The sequence below is a fragment of the Phasianus colchicus genome, chromosome 29 (genome assembly GCF_987193195.1).
Source record: "Phasianus colchicus chromosome 29, bPhaCol1.hap1.1, whole genome shotgun sequence".
Classification (NCBI taxonomy): Eukaryota; Metazoa; Chordata; class Aves; order Galliformes; family Phasianidae; genus Phasianus; species Phasianus colchicus.
Window position 1 is genome coordinate 2,367,916 of NC_143464.1, and position 18,454 is coordinate 2,386,369.

The 18,454-nt window shown below is 57.6% G+C and overlaps 2 protein-coding genes and 1 long non-coding RNA gene across 6 annotated transcripts; 2 read left to right on the forward strand and 1 right to left on the reverse strand.

The window, feature by feature from the left end:
* The first annotated feature begins 1,733 nt into the window (after positions 1-1,733).
* LOC149914577 (uncharacterized) lies at positions 1,734-6,315 on the forward strand. Of its 3 annotated transcripts, none has more exons than XM_090126678.1 (4): positions 1,734-3,825; positions 3,923-3,994; positions 4,094-4,165; positions 4,265-6,315. In XM_090126678.1, the coding sequence occupies exons 1-4, from the start codon at positions 3,237-3,239 to the stop codon at positions 4,870-4,872; spliced, it is 1,341 nt and encodes a 446-aa protein (XP_089982804.1). In that variant the 5' UTR covers positions 1,734-3,236; the 3' UTR covers positions 4,873-6,315. The 3 variants fall into 3 exon arrangements, with proteins under 3 accessions (XP_089982804.1, XP_089982802.1, XP_089982803.1); XM_090126676.1 differs by having other exon boundaries at positions 1,734-3,048; positions 3,148-3,825; positions 3,923-4,165; XM_090126677.1 differs by having other exon boundaries at positions 3,926-4,165.
* Positions 6,316-10,632: 4,317 nt separating this feature from the next.
* Positions 10,633-15,397, forward strand: LOC149914578 (uncharacterized). 2 transcript variants are annotated; one of them, XR_016460409.1, is made up of 3 exons: positions 10,633-10,841; positions 11,865-12,040; positions 12,130-15,397. It is a non-coding gene; the product is annotated as an uncharacterized LOC149914578 (long non-coding RNA). The 2 variants fall into 2 exon arrangements; XR_016460408.1 differs by having other exon boundaries at positions 10,634-10,841; positions 11,865-12,001.
* A 1,812-nt stretch (positions 15,398-17,209) lies between these two features.
* On the reverse strand, positions 17,210-18,166 carry LOC149914579 (olfactory receptor 14J1-like). Its single transcript, XM_090126706.1, has one exon. It carries the CDS (start codon positions 18,164-18,166, stop codon positions 17,210-17,212), a length of 957 nt encoding a protein of 318 aa, XP_089982832.1.
* Positions 18,167-18,454: the final 288 nt, after the last annotated feature.

Here is an 18,454-nt window from a genome sequence, read left to right on the forward strand (position 1 = left end):
AATAAAGAGCACGGATTCAGATAAGGGGCTCACACACAGACACCTCACTGTGCACACCTGAACTCAGCTAAGGGGATTCCCAGCTCCCATGGTTCTGTGAAGGACGGAATCCCATTTCAGCCCCAGGGTTTCCATTTGAGGGTGAGATGCCTAAACCTACATGTAGGATGGGCTGGCCTGATGGAATCAGAACAAAGGGAAATGGCTTCAAATTAAAAAGGGGAAACTGAGGTTAGATGTTAAAAAACATTTTTTTACACACTGTAGGCACTGGAAAATGTTGCCAAAAGAGGCTGTGGATGCCCCATCCTTGGAGGCATTCAAGGTCAGAATGGATGAGATGCTGGGCAGCCTGATCTGGTGTTGAGCAACCCAGACCATGGCTGGGGGATTAGAACCAGGTGGTCTTTCAAGTCCCCTCCAACCTAAGCCTTTCTATGATTCTGTAATGATATGACTGGAGCATAGGAAGTTCCCCACAAATGTGCACAAGAACTTCTTTACGGTGAGGTGACGGAGCACTGGAACAGGCTGCCCAGGGAGGTGGTGGAGCCTCCTTCTCTGGAGATATTCCAGACCCGCCTGCACACCTACTTGTGCGACGTGATGTAGGAAACCTGCTTTGGCAGGGGGATTGGACTCCATGATCTCTGGAGGTCCCTTCCAACCCCTACGACTCTGTGATTCTGTGATTCTGTTTATGAACAAGAGGAGTGTTGAGACATCTTCAGGGCTGACACCAGATAACAAACAAAATAACAGTAATTAACAAATGTGAACCTTTGATACGATTGTGAACCTGGAGTACCCAGCCAGCGGGGAAACGCGGGAGGCAAGGGGGGAAGAACAGGGTATGCAGACTGTTGTGTTGTGTCCAGAGGTGCTCCTGCCCGTGGGACGCCCGCCGTTGCAATCGTGACTAAAATCTGCTTTTCTCAGAGATCCCGTCCTGACAAAAATCACTGGGATGTTTCCAGCACCTGCAAGGGGTGCCTGTGTGTGTGTCCGTGTGAGCGTGCTGAACGAAACTCACAGGGCCGTGTGCTGCTCTGGGTGCGTGGTTTGCTCGCCTCTGCTCCTGAGACAGCCTGTCTGTCAGCTCCAAACGTACCCTGGGACGGACAGACGGACAGACAGCCAAAGGCAGTGCAGAGCGGTGGGATTGCACGCGTGCACGCGCACGAGGACGTTTCCTCGACGGCATCTGCGTGTGAGCGTGCAAAAGGGCTGCGTTGCACACGTGTCTGCACGCGCGTGTGTGCCTGCATAACCACGGCTGGGAGCATCGGGGTCTTTGCACGTGGCTGCGTGGTTTTGCACACGGCTGCACGCTCGTCGATGGTGCGTGCACATCGGTGCACGCGTGTGTGAATGCAGAGGGGTGCGTGCGAGTACGTCTTTGCACTCGTGTGCACGGTTCTGCACACACGCGCATACAGACGCTCTCAGGGGCCGTGGAAGCGGAGCGGGCGCGCGGCGACAGGCATCGCCGAGGGCAGCCGGGCCGCGGCCAGACGAGACGCGCGCGGTGATGACGCAAAAACCGCGCGTCCGCCCACAGAAAGGACCCCGCGCGTAGTGCCCGCCCCGTTCCGCGGCCCGACCAATGGCAGCGCGGCGGGGGCGGGCCGAGCGCGGGCTCTCCGCCAATGGCGGCCGCGGCTGCGACGGCGCCGGCGGAGCGCGGGGCTCCGCGGGGGGAAAGCGGCGCTCCGCCGCCCCGCGTCCCCGCCGCCGCCCGCCCCGTGCCTCGGGGACGCCGGGCGGTCAGGGGAAGGCGGCGCGGGGCCGTCCGTCCCCCGTCGGCGCCGAGCCGTCCTCCGGAGTCGCCGTTCGGACGGGAGCCGGTCGGAAACGCGGTCGTTTCCGTTGATCGCTCTGCGCGTTCGTCGATTAAACGTCGAAGCTTCGTTTCCCGGCGCTTCTGCCCGCGGTCGTTTCTGCGGCTCCGATAACCCGCCCCGTCCCCGCGCCCGGCGCCGGGTGAGGACGGGGCGGCGCGAACGGCCGCGTCATAGGATGCGAGCGCCGGCCCCGTCGCTCCCCCCGCATCCCCTGCCGTCCTCGGCACCGCGTGGGAAATGGCTGGGCTGGGATTCTGGGAGAGCCGGGGCGGCTCAGCCCGCAGAAGAGGAGGCTCGGGGGGATCCCGGGCACGGCCGTCGGTCCCCGCAGGGAGGCGCGGAGTGGGGGATGTTGGGGTGGTTGCAGCGGGCCGAGAGCTGCGGCTCCTCCAGCTCCTCCTCGCTGCTGCCGCCAGTGCCCCCGTCGCCCTGCTTTGTGCCCGGGGAAGGAGATGGTCACGTACTGAGTGTCGGGTGTGTTGGCCCCAGTGGGGGCACTGGGCAGGACTGGTGGCCCTGGGAGGCTGTGGAGGGCCGCAGGAAGCGCTGGGCACGTATGGAGCTCTGGGTCAGTTCTGGGCTCCGCAGCTCCAGGCAGCCTCTCCTGTGGAAGCGCTGCAGGGAAGCTGCTCTGGGGGAAGGTTGTACTGTGCTCATCTGCAGAGGTCCCTTCCAGCCCCTGTGCTTCTGTGACATTCGGATGTGTGAAGGGAGACGGCCAGCAGGTGGAAGTTTGGTGGCTTTCCAGAGTCAGAGCGCCGCAGCCCTGCGATGCCACCGCTTGTTTGAGCGTCATCAGCCACGTCCCTCCCTTTGTCTCCATTCACTGCAATGGGAGCTGAGTCGAGTGCAGCTGCAGGGCTGGGGCACCCACGGCCTGTCTGGGCAGCAGTGCCAGGGCCTCGGCTGCCTCTGGGATGAACTTCCCTGACATCTAATCCAAATTTCCCCCCTTTACGTTAAAACCATTCCCCTTTGTCCGATCACCATCTCGACACTTAAAAAGTTCATTTCCATCAAGTTTATCATCTCCACTGAAACAATGGAAGGCCACAGTGAGCAGCCACAGCGAGTGTTGGTGACGGGGCAGGCAGAGAGCAATGCCTGTGACAGTGTCACAGAGAATCCTTGTGAGCTCAGGGGAGAGGGGCTGACCTCAGCGGTCACGGAACCCCCCGCTGCCACTCTCGAGCTCCCGCGGCAGGTAAGGCAGCAGGCTGCTCTGCTCCTGGCACTGCGGCCCTCTGGGTGATCCCAGTGCCCCAGATCTCAACCCGGTACCCATTTGGGCATTTCCCCACAGAGAGAATCCCTTCAGGGACGCTGACGGTGCTTCCGACACCCGACGCTGCTTTCTTTGGATCCCTTGTGCCACCACCGGCCACTGCTGCAATGCAGCCCAGCATCGGCGGAGCAGTGCCGGTGTCACCGCAACCCCTCCCTGTCCCCAGTGTCACCCACGGGGCGCCTCAGGCCTCCGTCTGGCCTGGGCTACCAGGTGTCCAGGGACAGGGAGCGCAGCTCCCACCTGGGGGGCTGCCTCCAGCCGTGGTTCAGCTGCCACCCGGGGGGCAGCACTTACCGCTGCTGCAGCTGCTACCCTGGGATCAGCACCCAGGTATGGCTCCCCCCACGGCCCCTGCCCACTGCTGGGGACATCCCCTACTGGCAGGAACACCGCAACCCCAGCAGCCGTTGGGGCTGTGGCCTGGGGCCGTGTTCCATGGGGAGCCCCCGCAGCCCGCAGGCAGCTGCCCGCTGCAGGCCTCCGGCAGCCCCGTCCTTCTGCCAGCACCTTCAGTGTGGCAGCAGGTGCTCCCCGTGCCCTGCACGCTGCCCGCCAGCTGGGAGCAGGCGGTGGGGCCCTTTGGAGATGCCGTGGTGCTCACAGAGGACCAGGGGCACCCAGCGCCCACCGACGTGTGCCCCCATCCCACCACAGCTCCACTCACCTGCAGCACCGCAGCGCTGGAATCAGGTGGTGAGTTTGGGGCTGCAGAGCGGGCGGCAGGCTGTCCGCACCGGCTGGCTGTGGGAAAGCTGGCATTGCCCCACTGGGGATTTTCTTGCTTTTCCAGCAGTGACAACGAGCGCAGACGTCTCGCAGGACACCATGGACATCGATGACCTCCTGACGTGGATGAACAGCGGTGAGTTTGGGGGCAGCAGAGCTGGCAGGGAGCTGTTCGCATTGAGCGGGTGTGGGAAAGCTGGCATTGCCCGTGTGGGGATTTTCTTCCCTTTTCCAGAAGTGACATCCAGCACAGAGATCCCGGACGACATCCCGGACATGGATGACCTCCTGGCGTGGGTCAACAACGGTGAGTCTGGGGGCTGCAGAGCTGGCGGGGGGGTGTCTGCATTGGGTGGCTGTGGGAATGCTGTGATCATCATTCTGGGGGATGTTCTTGCTTTTTCAGAAGTGACGAGTCCTCTGGAGGTCCCCCAGCAGAACCAGGACCTGGTTGATGTCCAAGCAGAGGGGACCGATTACACTCAGACTGTGGAAAACGGTCACAGTGAGCTGCTGCCAGAACTGAACGTCCAGGAAAGGGCAGAGCTGCTGCGGTGGATCGATGCCACGCGGCCACCGAGCCCAGCTGTCCCCAGCAGCCTCGACAGCGCTCCTTTCATCGCAGCGCTCCCTGACTTTCCCTGGGCCGGCACGGAGCTCAGCGGAGAGGCAGAGGCTGATGCCAGGCCCATCAGCGACCTGTTCTGGAGGCAGCCAGCATGCTGTGGGCAGCTCTCCGAGTCGCTGCCCTTTGGGCATCTGACAGAAGAGGCGCGGCAGAGGCAGCCCCGGGTGGTTCTCACCCGCCTGGCGCTGCCACCCGGCTGCATCTTTTGCCACGTGCCAGACGACCCCCACGGGGATGGCACCGAGCCGGCCGAGTGCCCAGCGCCCGCCTGCACCACCGGGAAAGGCAAGAGCAGAGGGCACGAGCAGCGCACTGGCAGCGTCCCAACCAGAAAGAGGGAGCTGCCCCTGGGCCAGGACGCTCCAGGACAGAAACGCCGGCGCTAGGTGAAGCTGGGTGGGCTCAGCACGAGCGGGAGCATCCGCAGAAACCGGCCCACGTGGTGCAGCTGGAGGCACAGCCATAGCCAACAAAGAAGCCTACCTGTAGCCCTGGGCTCCTCGCCGGCCCCAGTGGCACACAGAGAGCAGCAGCAGTGCTCCAGGGGCACCAGCACCGGCCCAGCCCTACTCCTCCAAACCTGGGTTGTCCACAAATGTCATCTTGGACTAGGATGATGTGGGACTGTGTTAAATGAAGTTATGTTAAATCCTGTTAGATTCTGTTCAGTTATGATCAATTATTTTACTTTACATTACGTTATATCATTAAATGTTTTGCATTCACTTTCCTACTCCTCCACCTGCAGTTGTTCATGCAGCACCAAAGCCCCCCCAGGCCCCCTGCAGACACCTGGGGGGCAGGATGGGGCAGCACAAAGGGCCGTGTCCCAGGCCTGCCCTCACCGGCCCAATTCCACCCCTCCAAAATCCCCTCTCCCCCTCAGTCAGCACTGCCTGGGAATTTAAGGATGGGGAATGGTTGGGTGGGATTCTGGGAGAGCTGGGGCGGCTCAGCCTGCAGAAGAGGAGGCTCGGTGGATCCCGGGCACCGCCATCAAACCCTGCAGTGAGGTGCAGAGGGGATGGAGCCGGGCTGCACCCAGCAGTGCCCAGCAGCAGGACCAGAGGCTCGCACTGCAGCACAGCAGGTTTCCCTGTATGTCACCACTGAGCCCCCAGCTTGGGTCAGCGCCGCTGAATATTTTTGCCAATGATCACAATGCAGGAGATGAGTGCATCTTCGTGAAATCCACCAGGCATCCTAAGGCATGAGGTGCTGCTGGCACTCCTGAGGCTTCTAAGGGACAGCAGGGAAAACCGGAGGGCTGAGGACAGTAGGTGGGGGCTCTTGAAGGGACTTTGAGGTGCTGCGGGTTCAGAATTGCGTTTTTTCCTCATGTTTCACACAGAAGGTGGCAGTTTGGCTCAGCACCTCGAGGTGGCAGCAGGACCCCCAGCAACGGAAGCGTCCGCTGCCCAGAGCCCCGTGTGTGGCTGTGGGAAAGATGGAGGGTGGGATAAACGTAGAACATGCACAGGAGGTTATCAGGTCAAACACAAAGTTGGCACCAAGCTTCCCCCAGCAGCTCTTTGCAGGCAGCTCAGTCATCGTGTTTCATTCTCTCCTCACTCGGTCCAAAAGCATTATCCTCATCTGCCAGCAGGTGTTACCCCCGACCTCGTCACTGGGCAGTGCTTCAGCAGCACCAAGTTGCCTCTGTGGCCCTCATTCACCTCACTGCGTTAGCACTCAGATGTTATTCTCATTAAACTACAGTCTTTCTTTCCTCCTCCAAATAAAATATTTGTCAGACTAGAGAAATAGAAAGCTGAATCTGGGACACCCACAGTCTGCAAAATAGTCTGGCACGAGGAAACAATGCTGAAGGCCGAGAGAGGTCTGTGCCAAGGAGCGCATCTGCAAGACAAAAGGGAAATATCACCCTGCAGCCTTCACCTTTAAAGCAGAAGGGAACACCTTGGGTAGACAGAGCACACTTCATATGCCCAAAATCCAGCACGGCAGGCTGGCAAGAGAGGATTCTGAACTGCGATCCTTTACGCTTCCCTCCACAGTGGGGTCTGTCACACAGAGCTGGGTAGGAACTTACTGGCACTGGCAGGGCCCTTTCTTGCAGCACCACTCCTGATAGTTAGAATTAAAAGCATAAAGAAATCATAACAGAAGTTCTCTGTGAAAACTACACATAATGTTCCTTCCGCAAGCAAACAAGCCCAATTCATGCTAGTAAAAACTCCTGCACCAAAAAGCAGCAAAGATGGCATGCAGGACAGAAATAGGTAGTGTGCGTGTTTAAAGGCATTTTAGAGCCCAATGGTTCTTGCTACAGCACACCTGGCTCATGTTAAAAGCTGAACAGCCACAAGAATACCTGTTTCCATCAGCAGCCATCATCCAGAACAGCCAGATTTCTGAGGTCACCTGGCCCAAACATTCTTTTTTCTCAGCACATTATTCCTACAAGAGAGATTTGATCACGGCACGTGCGTCAGTCTTCAAACAGCCCATCCTAGCAGCAAGGAGCGAGGAGTGGCACTAATCCTTCTTCACTGGTGGGAATCTCAACAGAAGGTGTTACAAATGTGGCAGAGATTGCTGCATACAGCCAAGCACACACGGCTGAGCACGCTCTCCTGTCTCTGTCCCAATGCTAGAAATACCCAGAAGAGCTCAGTGTTGTCCTGCTTTCATTTGCTTACGTGAACTGTTTTAAAATGTGTGTTGTTGTAGGCTGGCACAAGCTTTAGTGCCTACAGCCACCGCTTGAGAGGCCGACACCAGCTCTGGGGCCTGAGAACTCAGCAGAGAGACCGGCACTGGCACCGGGGCCTGGAGCCACAGCCACTGCCTGAGAGGCTGGCACCGGCCCCGAGCACTGAAGCCACCGCCACAGAGGCCAGCACAGCCATGGGGCTTAAAGCCACATCCACAGCCAGACAGGTTGGCACCAGCCATGGGGCCTAAAGCTGCAACCAGAGCCCAGCACCGACCCCGGGGCCTGAATCCACAGCCAGGGATGCTGACGGCGGCCATGGGGCCCGGAGCCACAGCCAGGCAGAGCAGCACCAGCCCTGGGCCCAAAGCACAGCACAAGAGGCCAGAGCCAGGCCAAGGGCCTGAAGCCACAGCCGCAGCACAAGAGGCCAGCACCAGCCCTGGGCTGTGCAGCCACAGTTACAGCCACAAAGGCCGACAGCAGCCCAGGGATCGAAAGCCACAGCCACAGCCAGCGAGGCCGGCACTGGCCACAGGGCCTGAAGCCGCAGCCCGGGAGGCCGACATCGGCCCCGGGGCCTGAAGCCACAGCCAGAGGCCAGCACCGGCCCTGGGGCATACAGATGTGCATTCCTAGTGCTGCTGCTGGTTCCCTGGGACTCCACTGACCACCATGAGGCCTTATTGGTCTTTCCTGGTTTCTATTGGGCTGCACAAAGTCATCCTCGCTTCTCCGTTACTTTACTGCACATAACCCCATTGGGTGACCCCAGTGTTTATTTCCCAAAAGCTGGATCTGGGAGGCGTCCGTTTCCTTCCCTTGTGATGAAGGCACAGAAGCCATGCGGGCACTCGCTGAGGTCACAGTGGTTGCTGGGCTGGGAGCGTTTGTGCCACAGCTGGTGAGCAGAGCTGGTGCTCTGGTGAGCGTGCTGCACGCAGACTGAGCTGTGAGCCTTCCTTGGAGCAGATCACCTGTGAGAGCCCGTCAGAAGCACCGCTGCGGCGTGTGTGTGAGCTGGGCACAGCTCCGGCTGAGCAGGGACCAGGTGAGCTGGGTTTGGTGCCGGCTGCTTGCCGGGAGCTGTCTCAGCAGGAAGGCTGGGCTGGGGAGGAGTTCCCAGCTCCAGCAGTGCCCCTCAGCACGGCTGTTTCCAGGGGAAATGGGTTCTTGTTGTGATTCCGTCCCACGTTTTGGTGAGGATGATGAAATGTCATTCCTCCCCTGGTCAGTTGCTGCCGGGCCCTCGCCTTCATGTCAGACCCTGACAAGGAAGGAGAGCACAAACATCGCAGAGTTCAAGTCGTGCCTTCCTGCCCCACGGATGGCTGGGTGCAGAGCTGCTGAGGAGATGGAGAAGAGCACTTGCTGACACAAGCCATGCAGTCAGACACAAGCTGGAGCTAGGGTTGGGCAGCTCTTGCAGCCAGCTGATTTGCAGACATTGCCCTCCTCAAGAGACTGAATTGCGTGGCAGAAGAAAGGTGGGAAAATGCTCCTTCCTCACGATTTGTCACTTGTTGGTGCTTTCTGCAGGATTCCTGTCCAAAAGGAGAGTCTGGGGATCGAGGCAGTCTGAGGAAGAGTGAAGCCAGCTCTTTCCAAGAGCGGGGGAAGTTCCTGCGGAGAGAGCCCTCGGAACTTCAGTTTCCTCTGACACTTCACCGGTCATGTCTCAGCGAGGAGAGGACTGCTATTCCTATTTCTGCCTTGTGAGTGGAAAGGTATGGCTGGGTGTCTTTTGCTTGATATTTCTTCTTTTTTTCTCATTTTAAGGGAAGGGATGGAGCAGGAGGAGCCCTTCTGCTCTTTTGTGACCTCAATAAGCGGTTGGATTCTGCACTCACTGGGCTAATGATGTGGACATGGCTCAGGCTGTATTTTCCCTTAGTGATAATAAACATCTCAGCACTCTGATATCCTATCTCTGGCACGATCTGGAAGCTCTCTGCAAACCTTGGCTGCCGTTTCCTCCAATGTTTATTCCAGCGCGGCGATTACTGTCGTTTCTGTTTCTCGTTGTATTCTCGGATAGGTTATTAAAAGCTTTGTGTTTGTGTTTTGCTACGTCCCTCTGCCTGCAGTCATTTGTGCTGTGTCACAGCCCCCCAGCTCCCCACGCCCACCTCCGGGGCAGGATGGGGCACCACAGATGGCCACGGTGTCCCTCAGCTGCCACCAGCAGCCCCAGCCCCCCTCTCTCCCTGCAGTCCTTTGTGCAGCGGGATGCAGAGGGCGTTTCACACAGCTCGCCTGCTCTGCCCAGTGCTGTGAATTGCCGTGGGGATGGGCAGCAGGCAGGGCACGGGCGGATGGAGGGGAATCGCATTGGGTCACCGTGGCCAGCAGAGACTCCGGCAGCGGCAGCAGGGGCAGTTCCCATGGAGGGGGGAAGCAGGGGCGGCTGGGCCTGCCGTGCAGACGGACAGACAGGCATCAAGACGCCTCCCACGTCACGGTTCTTCTTGCCCCCACACCGTTTGGCTCCTGGCACTTTTGTCTGCAGACGGGGACCCGGCCAAGTCTGTACACCCAGAGCAGGATTTTCCAGCTGGCGGCCGCTCACGAGTGCTGTCCCCCCGGGCTGGGGACTGGGGCCACTCCTACTGAACACCTTTATCAATGACCTTGAGCAGGGCACTGAGTGCACCCTCAGTGCGTTCACAGACGGCACTGAGTTCAGAGGGAGCGCTGCTCTGCCAACCTGAGCCGTTCTGTGCTTCTAAGCTTCCACGCTCGCTGCCATATCCATTCCAAGTCCATCCCGTATGCAGAGCCCAGCCCATATATATCCCATTTCCCGATATCCCATCCCGTATCTATCCCATATCCATATTCCTGCACCCCACATCCCAATGCCACATCCAACATCCCAACTGCACATTCCAACCTCACATCCAACATCCCAACTCCATATCCCAAACCCATGTCCTATATCCCCCATCCCAACCCCATATCCTATAGCCCACATCCCAACCCGATATCCTATAGCCCACATCCTATATCCCACATCCCAATCCCAATTCCAAATCTCATTCCCCATCCCTCATCCCAACCCCATCTCACACCTGTCAATCCCAATCCCTCATCCCAAATCCCGATCCCAATCCCAATCCCATCCCCTACAGCAATAGGGAACACTCCGAGCCCCGCCCCCATCGCAGCTCCGTCCCGCCCCCGGGCTCTCATTGGTCAGGGGCAGTTCCGGCTTGTCTCAGCATCACATAAGTCAGCGATGGCTCTTTCCCGCCCCGGGCTCTCATTGGTCAAGTGCAGCTCTGTCCCGCCCCCGGGCTCTCATTGGTCAGGGGCAGTTCCGGCTTGTCGCAGCATCTCATTGGTCAAGTGCAGCTCTGTCCCGCCCCCGAGCTCTCATTGGTCAGGGGCAGTTCCGGCTCATTCGTGCCTGTCATTGGTCAGCGGCAGCGCCGCCGGCTCCGATTGGCTGAGGCGCCGCGCGCGGGAACGGCCGTCGGCAGCCGGCGCTCCCCTCGGACGGCGCCGGTCCCACAGCCGCTGCGCGCCGGAGCTGTCCGGGCAGCACCGAGACGGAACCGCGGCACGACGGGAGCGGTGCTGAGGACAGCGGCGCCGGAGGTGCGCGGGAGAACGGCTCCGGGCCGGGGCCGGGGAGAGGAGCCGGCAGCGCTGCTCGCGGTGCCCCCCGGGGCTGAGGTGGGCTGTGGGTGCAGGGGGCGGTGGGGGAGATCCGGGGGGATGTGGGAGTTTAGGGGCTGTGGGGATATTGGGGGGTATTGGGGGATGTGGGGTACTGTGGGGCTACAGGGGGGCATGGAGTAATGTGGGGATATTGGGGGCTGTGGGGGGTCTGTAGGGGTGGATATGGGGGGATATCGGGGGCTGTGAGGAAAAAGGAAGTTCTGAGCAGAATGTAGGGGTGATGGGGGCTGTTGGGGCCTCTGGGGGATATGGGGTATAGAAAGCTGTGGGGGACTATAGAAGGGGTATAAGAGGATATGGAACAAGAGGGGGCTGTGGGGGTGACATGGGGAACTGTGGGGGGGGGATCGATATGGGGCTGTGGGTGGCTATAAGGGGTGGGGGGGCTGTAGGGAGGGTTTTAGGGCTATGTGGGCTCTATAGGGGGCTGTTGGGATCTCAGGGGGCTATCGGGGCGAAATGGGGCTGTAAGGGGCTATACAATTCTATTGGGGAGGTACAGGGGTTGTGGAGGGATATAGGGAGATATGGGACAATAGGGGGGGTGTTATAGGGGGATGTAGAATTATAAGGGGTGTTATAGAGGGATATAGGGTTATAAGGGTTTGTGGTGGGCTGTGAGAGGGTTTGGGGTGATAGGAGGCAGGGGGCTACAGAGAGGGATGTTGTGCTATGAGGGGTTGTGAGGGAGGCTGTGGGGAGGATATAGGGTGGCAGTGGGAGTCTATTGGTGGGTATAGGGAGAATGGGGCTATAGGGATTATATGGGGGATATGGATTTCAAAGGGGCTGTGTGGGGCCATAGGGTGATACGGGGCTATAGGGTGGGCCATAACGGGATGTGGGGCTAAAAGGCTGTCCCTACCTTTGCCCCCCTACTTTTGCCCCCTCCCTTTCCCCCTTCCATAGCAGGGTGGGTGAAATGCTGGTCATGAAACTTAAATCAGAATTGAAGTTGTATTGGAATAGAATATGATTATTTTGTGGTCTTAAATCTGAAACGTGTTTTCTCCTTAGATGCAGGTATTGTTTAATAAGGACTTTGGAGAAGGTTTCAGTATGAAGTCTCCTGATCAGGAAGAAAGAGGAATGTTTTGGAGGACTTAATCACGAGTGGAGCTGCTGCTGACCCTCCACTTGCAACCAGCAAGCAGGTGAGGATGTTGTGCATCTCAGCCTTTCCTCGCTGCAAGGTACCAGCGATTCAGTCTGTGCTGTGCGGTGATTTTCCACCAGCACTTCTGCTTGTATGTGAGCATCCGCTGACGTCTGATGGCTTTAGGCTGGGCAGACACGGGAAGCACTGCCTGCAGCAGCAGCAGCTGAGCTCTGTGCGCCAGAGGAAGGAATGCGGCGTCTGGAGGAGCAGGAGGAGGAGAGCCTGCGTGACTCTGCGTGTTCTGCAGGGCCGTTCCTCACAGACTGCCACTGACAGACGTTGGGGCACCAACAAGATCCCTGTAGGCACCTCACAGCCCCCCACAGAGCCCCATAGCCCTTTCAGGACCTCCTCAGACCTGGTACTCCTCCCCCATAGCTGCCTGGAAACATCCCAGACCTCCACAGTCCCCAGCAGCACCCCATGTCCCTTACTGGACTCCCACTGAGCCCCCTTATTTCCTCCCTCTGTCCTCCCTTGCCACCTCCAGGACCTCCCTGGGATCTCCCCCACAATCCCTGACGCAGGACCCAGGTCACCATTCCAGGAATCCCGTAGCCCACCTGGGGCCCCTCCTCACCTCCGTGTCCTCCCAGATCCCATACAATTGCACAATAATGGGTCAGGGCTGCCTGCTGCAGGAGAGGAATTTGGAGCTGGAGAAGGGGTAGGGTACAGATGTGGGTAACAGTGACGTGTGGGGCATTAGAGATATGGGGGCCCAGGAACATGGGAGGATATGGGGATCTGGGCCACAGGCTGCAGGAGCAGAGTGCTGCACAGCAGAAGGCAACGTGTGAGGTAAAGGTGGGACTTGTGGGCATGGGGACATGGGGTGGCATGGGGACGTAGTGGGTCTGGGGGCACGTGGGGAGAGGTTTGGGGTCAGAATGGGGGATGTGGGCCATGTTGGAGTGCATGTATTGATTTCTTCCTGAGAGGGGACTGGGGTTCCCTGTGGCCCAAAGGTGTAGCCCTGATCCATAACCCCACATGACCCCATAACCCCATAGAACTCGGCGTGACCCCAAGGCTCCACGTGACCCATAGCCCTATGAGCACCATCAGCCCATATGAGGCTGTGGACAGTGATGGGTCAGTTCTTGGGTTGTTCAGGCGGTACTGGAGGGTGTCTGTGGGGCTGCTGTAGAACAGCAGTCTCTATCTGCCCCGACCCTCATCTTGCCCACATCTTGGGGGGCAAGATGGGGGTCAAAAGGGCAATGGGGGGCTATGGAGGGGGTCCCATGATCAGAGCAGATTCCCCACCAGCTGCGTGTGAGGGAACATCAGCCCCACTGAGCTGTGGGTGTGTCCCATAGCTGCCCCATAGCAGCCCCAGAGCCAACCTAGAGCAGCCCCAGAACAGCCCCATCACTGCCCACGGCCCGTGGCCAGCAGCAGTTCCACCACAGCGGTGTGTTGGGTAAAGGCAGCTCCTAGGTGTGGCTCTGCCCCATAGCTGCCCCAGAGGGCCCCTATAGCCCTCCCATAGGCGTCCTTTAACTGCCCCACAACCCTGTACGACTTACCCACATCCCAGCAGATCCCCCCAAGTGCCTTTGGGATGTGCAAGAAACGCTCTCATCTGATGTTCCATTAGGCACAGTTCTCGGTGCAGCAGCAAAGCTCATTTCTTATTGCTCAGATGATTTCCAGCAGCACACAGGTGACACACAGCCATGCTGACCACGGCAGGGTGCAGCTTCTTGTTGCAGAGTCCCGTAGCGGTGGGTGACCGTGCAAAAGGGGAATCCCACCACTGATGTTCTCCATCCTTCTCCTTCTGCACCACCATGCATTATTCCTTCCTCCTCGTGCTGCGCTGCCATCAGAGTTCTTTGTCCATTCCTGCTCCAACAGCCCCAATCTGGGATACCTTTTTTTTGTAAGGAGTTCTGCTGTTTGTTCTGCAGCTGACTTGGATTTCTTCTCCCACTGTCTTGTGAAGGAGTTGATTTGCTTCAGTCCATCCCAGCTCCATTCCTGGTTCAAGTCTCCCTCATTGCCACGCAGCACTGCAGCAGCCAAGCTCCAGTGCCTTCCCCAGTCTCAGTGGGATCAGTTTCTTCTGTTCTCGTCCACTTAGAGGAACAGAAGCTACCAACCCACCAACCTTTGTGACAGGTATTTCCCTCCAAAGCATTCCTGTCCTTCTTGTGGCCCCTTTGTCCAGTTCCCAGCTCTCCAAACTGAGACGTATGGCTGCAACCCGCCCCATGTCTTCCTTGGGGCAGCTCTGGGGCAGCCCCACTCTGAGGAAGGAGGAGATGCCTTTTCCCCACACACAGCTGGTTCTATGGCCACATGGGGTGAGGACACGGGGTCGTGGGTCACATGAGGGTCCTGGATGGTCACAGAGTTATGGGGTTACGTCGGGTTATGGGGTGGCTCAGTGTTATGGGGTCAGATGAGATTGTGGATCACAGTGATGGGGTCATATGGGATGGTAGGGGCATTTGGGGTGACATGGGGTTATGGGCCACATGGGGTTATATAGTCAAGGTGAGGTGGAGGCAAGGATCCCAGAGTTCTGGGGCCACATGTCAGGGGTTGCAGCGTGATGGGGGCAGGCAGGGTCAGGGAGTCACAGTGTGGTGTGGGGGGTATGGTTCACACAGGGCTGTGGGTCACGTGCAGCCATGGGGTCACACACATACAGGGTTACGTGGTCCTCTTGGGTTATGGCTCATGTGGGGTTATGGCTCAGGGCCCCACCTTTGGGTCCAGGGACCCCCTGTACAGTCTCACAAAAAAAGAAATGCGCTCCAACACTGCCCCACATCCCCCCTTTTTACCCCAAAATGCTCCCCACATCCCCCCGTTCCCCCCGTGTCCCCATACAACTCCATACCCCTGTGTCCTACCTGCAGCCAACATCCTGCCTACTTGAGAGCAGCATTCTGCCCCCGCAGGCTGTGTTTTCATATCCAGCCCATGTCCCCCATCCCCCATAGCACCCCACAGAGCCCCAGATCTCCTCAAGGACTTTCTCAGACCCAGTACACCTCCCCCAAATTCTGCCTGGTACCTCACAGAGCCCCACAATCCCCAGCAGCACCCCATGTCCCCCACTGGGCTCCCTTTCAACCCCGTATTTCCTCCCTCGGACCCCCCTGACCCATTCCAGGGCCCCCCTGGGATCTCACAGCCCCCCAGAGTCCCTGACAGGACCCCCATCACCGTCCCAGGCCCCCCATAGCCCACCCGGGGCTCTGGTGCTGAACCCGGTGTCCTCGGGGAGCTGTGCCGCAGTGCTGCGCCCTGAGCCCTTGTGCAGTGCTGCAGATCCCAGGGCAGTGGGCGCTGCTCTGCATGTCCCCGCCCGGCCCAGGAACGCCACCCCTGCGCTGTCTGTGAAAGTCTTGTCTTGGCTCCTGGCACATCTTCCATCTGCAGAGCACATGAGGTGTGTCCCTCGGACTGCGGCTCCGGGTTAACCCCGCAGCGTCCAAACGAGGAATCCCGCAGCAACCCGCATCTCGGGATGGGGCTGCAGCTGTGCCCCAGTGCCTTCATTACAGGTGTCCTTGCACACGCGCGTGCGTTTGCACAAAGGGTGTGTGCAGGTGTGTGGATACACGTGCGTGTGCATGCACAGGGGTGCAGCAGCTCTGCCTCAGAGCCTCGTGGGCCCGCAGGAGGCACGTGGCTGTGGAGGTGGCTGGGAGCGCACTGCTGGCTGCAGAGCTGCTGGGCGGTGACAGTTTGAAGGGTGAGCGGGGAAGGGGGCCCCTTCCATAGCATCACAGAATCACTCAGGCTGGAAAAGACCTTCAAGATCATCGAGTCCAACCTAACCATCCTACCCTAACTCTAACATCCCTCAGCTAAATCACGTCCCTGAGCACCACATCCAAACTGTTTTTAAACACATCCAGGGATGGTGACTCTAAGACTCCACCATTCCTGCTCTTCCCTGAAGAGCCAAGTACCCAAAGTTTAGGGTTAGGGGAGGAGTTGAAGGTGAGGAGGGCAGAGCACAAGAGCAGGGTCTGTGGGTGTTGGGTGTTCAGGATAGGGATTAGGGGTTAGAACTCACCATTTTGGGGCAGAGATTAAGCACAAGTTTAGTGAGAGGGCATGGTGTTCTGCTGAATTTTTCAGAACACTGGGTACAGGTAAGCATTACAGATTAGTGTTTTGTTTTGGGCTGCAGTGAGGGTATTTAACAATTGTTAAATACAACATTATAATGCTAGCAATTAAAGCTTGGTTTTAGCATGAGAAAGAGAGTAAGTGTGGGAATCTGTGCAGTCCATTACTTGGTAATGTTCTCGTCAGCAACAACACTGCCACCACACCACTGTGTGCAACACTGTGTGCAACACTGAGCCTTTTCATGGAAAAGCTTCTGTCTCATCTCTGTTGTCTGTTCCATTCCTGAGATGGAAGTGGCACCTGACTCAGGAAGGAGAAGGACACAGAGCTCTGCAGGAGGACCTGCACCACCTGCCCAGCAGCTCTGTGCTACCCCACAGTTGCACTTCCTACCTACAAATTCATGCTCCAGAATGTCTCCTGAGAGTCCTGGGCAACCTTTCCTGGGCTCTCATGTGTGCTTCAGCTACCCTCGGTCATCGTGGAGGCAGTGCCCACCTCTGTGTGGCAAATGGAAAGAAGACTGAAGGGAGACTTCAGGGAAAAGTTTAAGCTTCTGAGATGAAAACCCATATCCAAGACATTTTCTTACACAAGGTCTCACAGAGACTGAGGAAGAGGGGATCTGACAACTGACGTGCAAACCAGGTGCTGCTGCTGGCCTGTCAGAGGCACTGACAGATGTCAGCCTGAAAGCACAGACCCCAGCCAGGCGCCAAGGGATGGCCCGTCAGCTATTGCAGGCTGCAGTCACTGCACAGTTTGATTAACAGCTGTATGCTTCGTGCTGGATTATGGGGTGCTGAGAACAGCTGACCCTGGCAGCTCCATAAATGTCCCACAGGAAGTAAGACAGACAAAGTCATTGCATTCCAGATGTTTGGATAAGCTTCACAGAGATCCTGGTTCCTTATGTACACTGTGACTGGGCAACACTGCACAGGTACAAACTGAGTAGTACTTGATGTGGATAATGACATTTAAGTGAAAAACATTACAATAATTAAAACACAGAATAAAACATTCAATAAATTACACTTAGAAAAGTAATACATAAACCATTTAAGACAGTTTGATTCCATTAAAATCTGTATTACAACTCTTAGATAGAAAAAGGTGGGCAGTTCACTGCTTTCGAAACACTTTTGGTCATCAGTTTCCGCAGAGCATCTTTGAGCTCCTGGTTCCTCATGCTGTAGATGAGGGGATTCACTGCTGGAGGCACCACCGAGTACAGAAATGACACCACCAGGTCCAGGGATGGGAAGGAGATGGAGGGTGGCTTCAAATAGGCAACCATGGCAGTGCTGAGAAACAGGGAGACCACGGCCAGGTGAGGGAGGCACGTGGAGAAGGCTTTGTGCCGTCCCTGCTCAGAGGGCATCCTCAGCACGGCCCTGAAGATCTGCATATATGACCCAGCAATGAATACAAGGCACCCAAACTCCAAAGGGACACAAAATACAATAAGCCCAACTTCCCTGAGGTAGGAGTGTGAGCAGGAGAGCTTAAGGATGTGGGGGATTTCACAAAAAAACTGGTTGATGGCATTGCCTTGGCAGAGAGGCAGTGAAAATGTATTGGCAGTGTGCAGCAGGGAATAGAGAACCCCAGTGCCCCAGGCAGCTGCTGCCATGGTGGCACAAGCTCTGCTGTCCATCAAGGTCCCATAGTGCAGGGGCTTGCAGATGGCAACGTAGCGGTCATAGGACATGATGGTGAGAATGCAATACTCTGCTGAGGTGAAGAAGAGAAAGAAAAAGACCTGTGCAGCACATCCTGCATAGGAGATGTGCCTGGTGTCGCAGAGGGCATTGGCCATGGCTTTGGGCAGAGTGGTGGAGATGCAGCCCAGGTCGAGGAGGGCGAGGTTGAGGAGGAAGAAGTACATGGGGGTGTGCAGGCGGTGGTGGCAGGCTACGGCTGTGCTGATGAGGCCGTTGCCCAGGAGGGCAGCCAGGTAGATGCCCAGCAAGAGCCAGGAGTGCAGGAGCTGCAGCTGCCGCGTATCTGCCAACGCCAGCAGGAGGAACTCGCTGATGGAGCTGCTGTTGGGCATCTGCAGTACTTCTGGGCACCAGGACCTGTTCAAGGAGGATAAAAGTCAAGGACAAGTCTTTCCATGTGGGCTGTGTTCATTCATCTCCATGATGTGATCTACATTTCATGAGGTCAAATTTGCCATGAGGGTCTCTGCACTTTTAATCTCAATGAAGCAGACTTGTCCCTATGGTTACATAGAACCATGGTGATGGTGTGGAGTCAAACTTTACTTTCAGAATGTATCAGATAAAATCACTTCTAATGCAGAAGTGCTGGTCGACATCTGAATGTTAATGCCAAAAAT

Excerpts from the sequence above, each read along its gene's own strand:
- LOC149914577 (XM_090126676.1), top strand. The coding sequence starts at position 3,237 with ATGCAGCCCAGCATCGGCGGAGCAGTGCCGGTGTCACCGCAACCCCTC. Across the intron at positions 3,826-3,922 it reads CGCAGCGCTGGAATCAGGTG|CAGTGACAACGAGCGCAGAC; the intron begins GTGAGTTTGGGG and ends TTGCTTTTCCAG. Across the intron at positions 4,166-4,264 it reads CCTGGCGTGGGTCAACAACG|AAGTGACGAGTCCTCTGGAG; the intron begins GTGAGTCTGGGG and ends TTGCTTTTTCAG.
- LOC149914579 (XM_090126706.1), bottom strand. The coding sequence starts at position 18,166 with ATGCCCAACAGCAGCTCCATCAGCGAGTTCCTCCTGCTGGCGTTGGCA.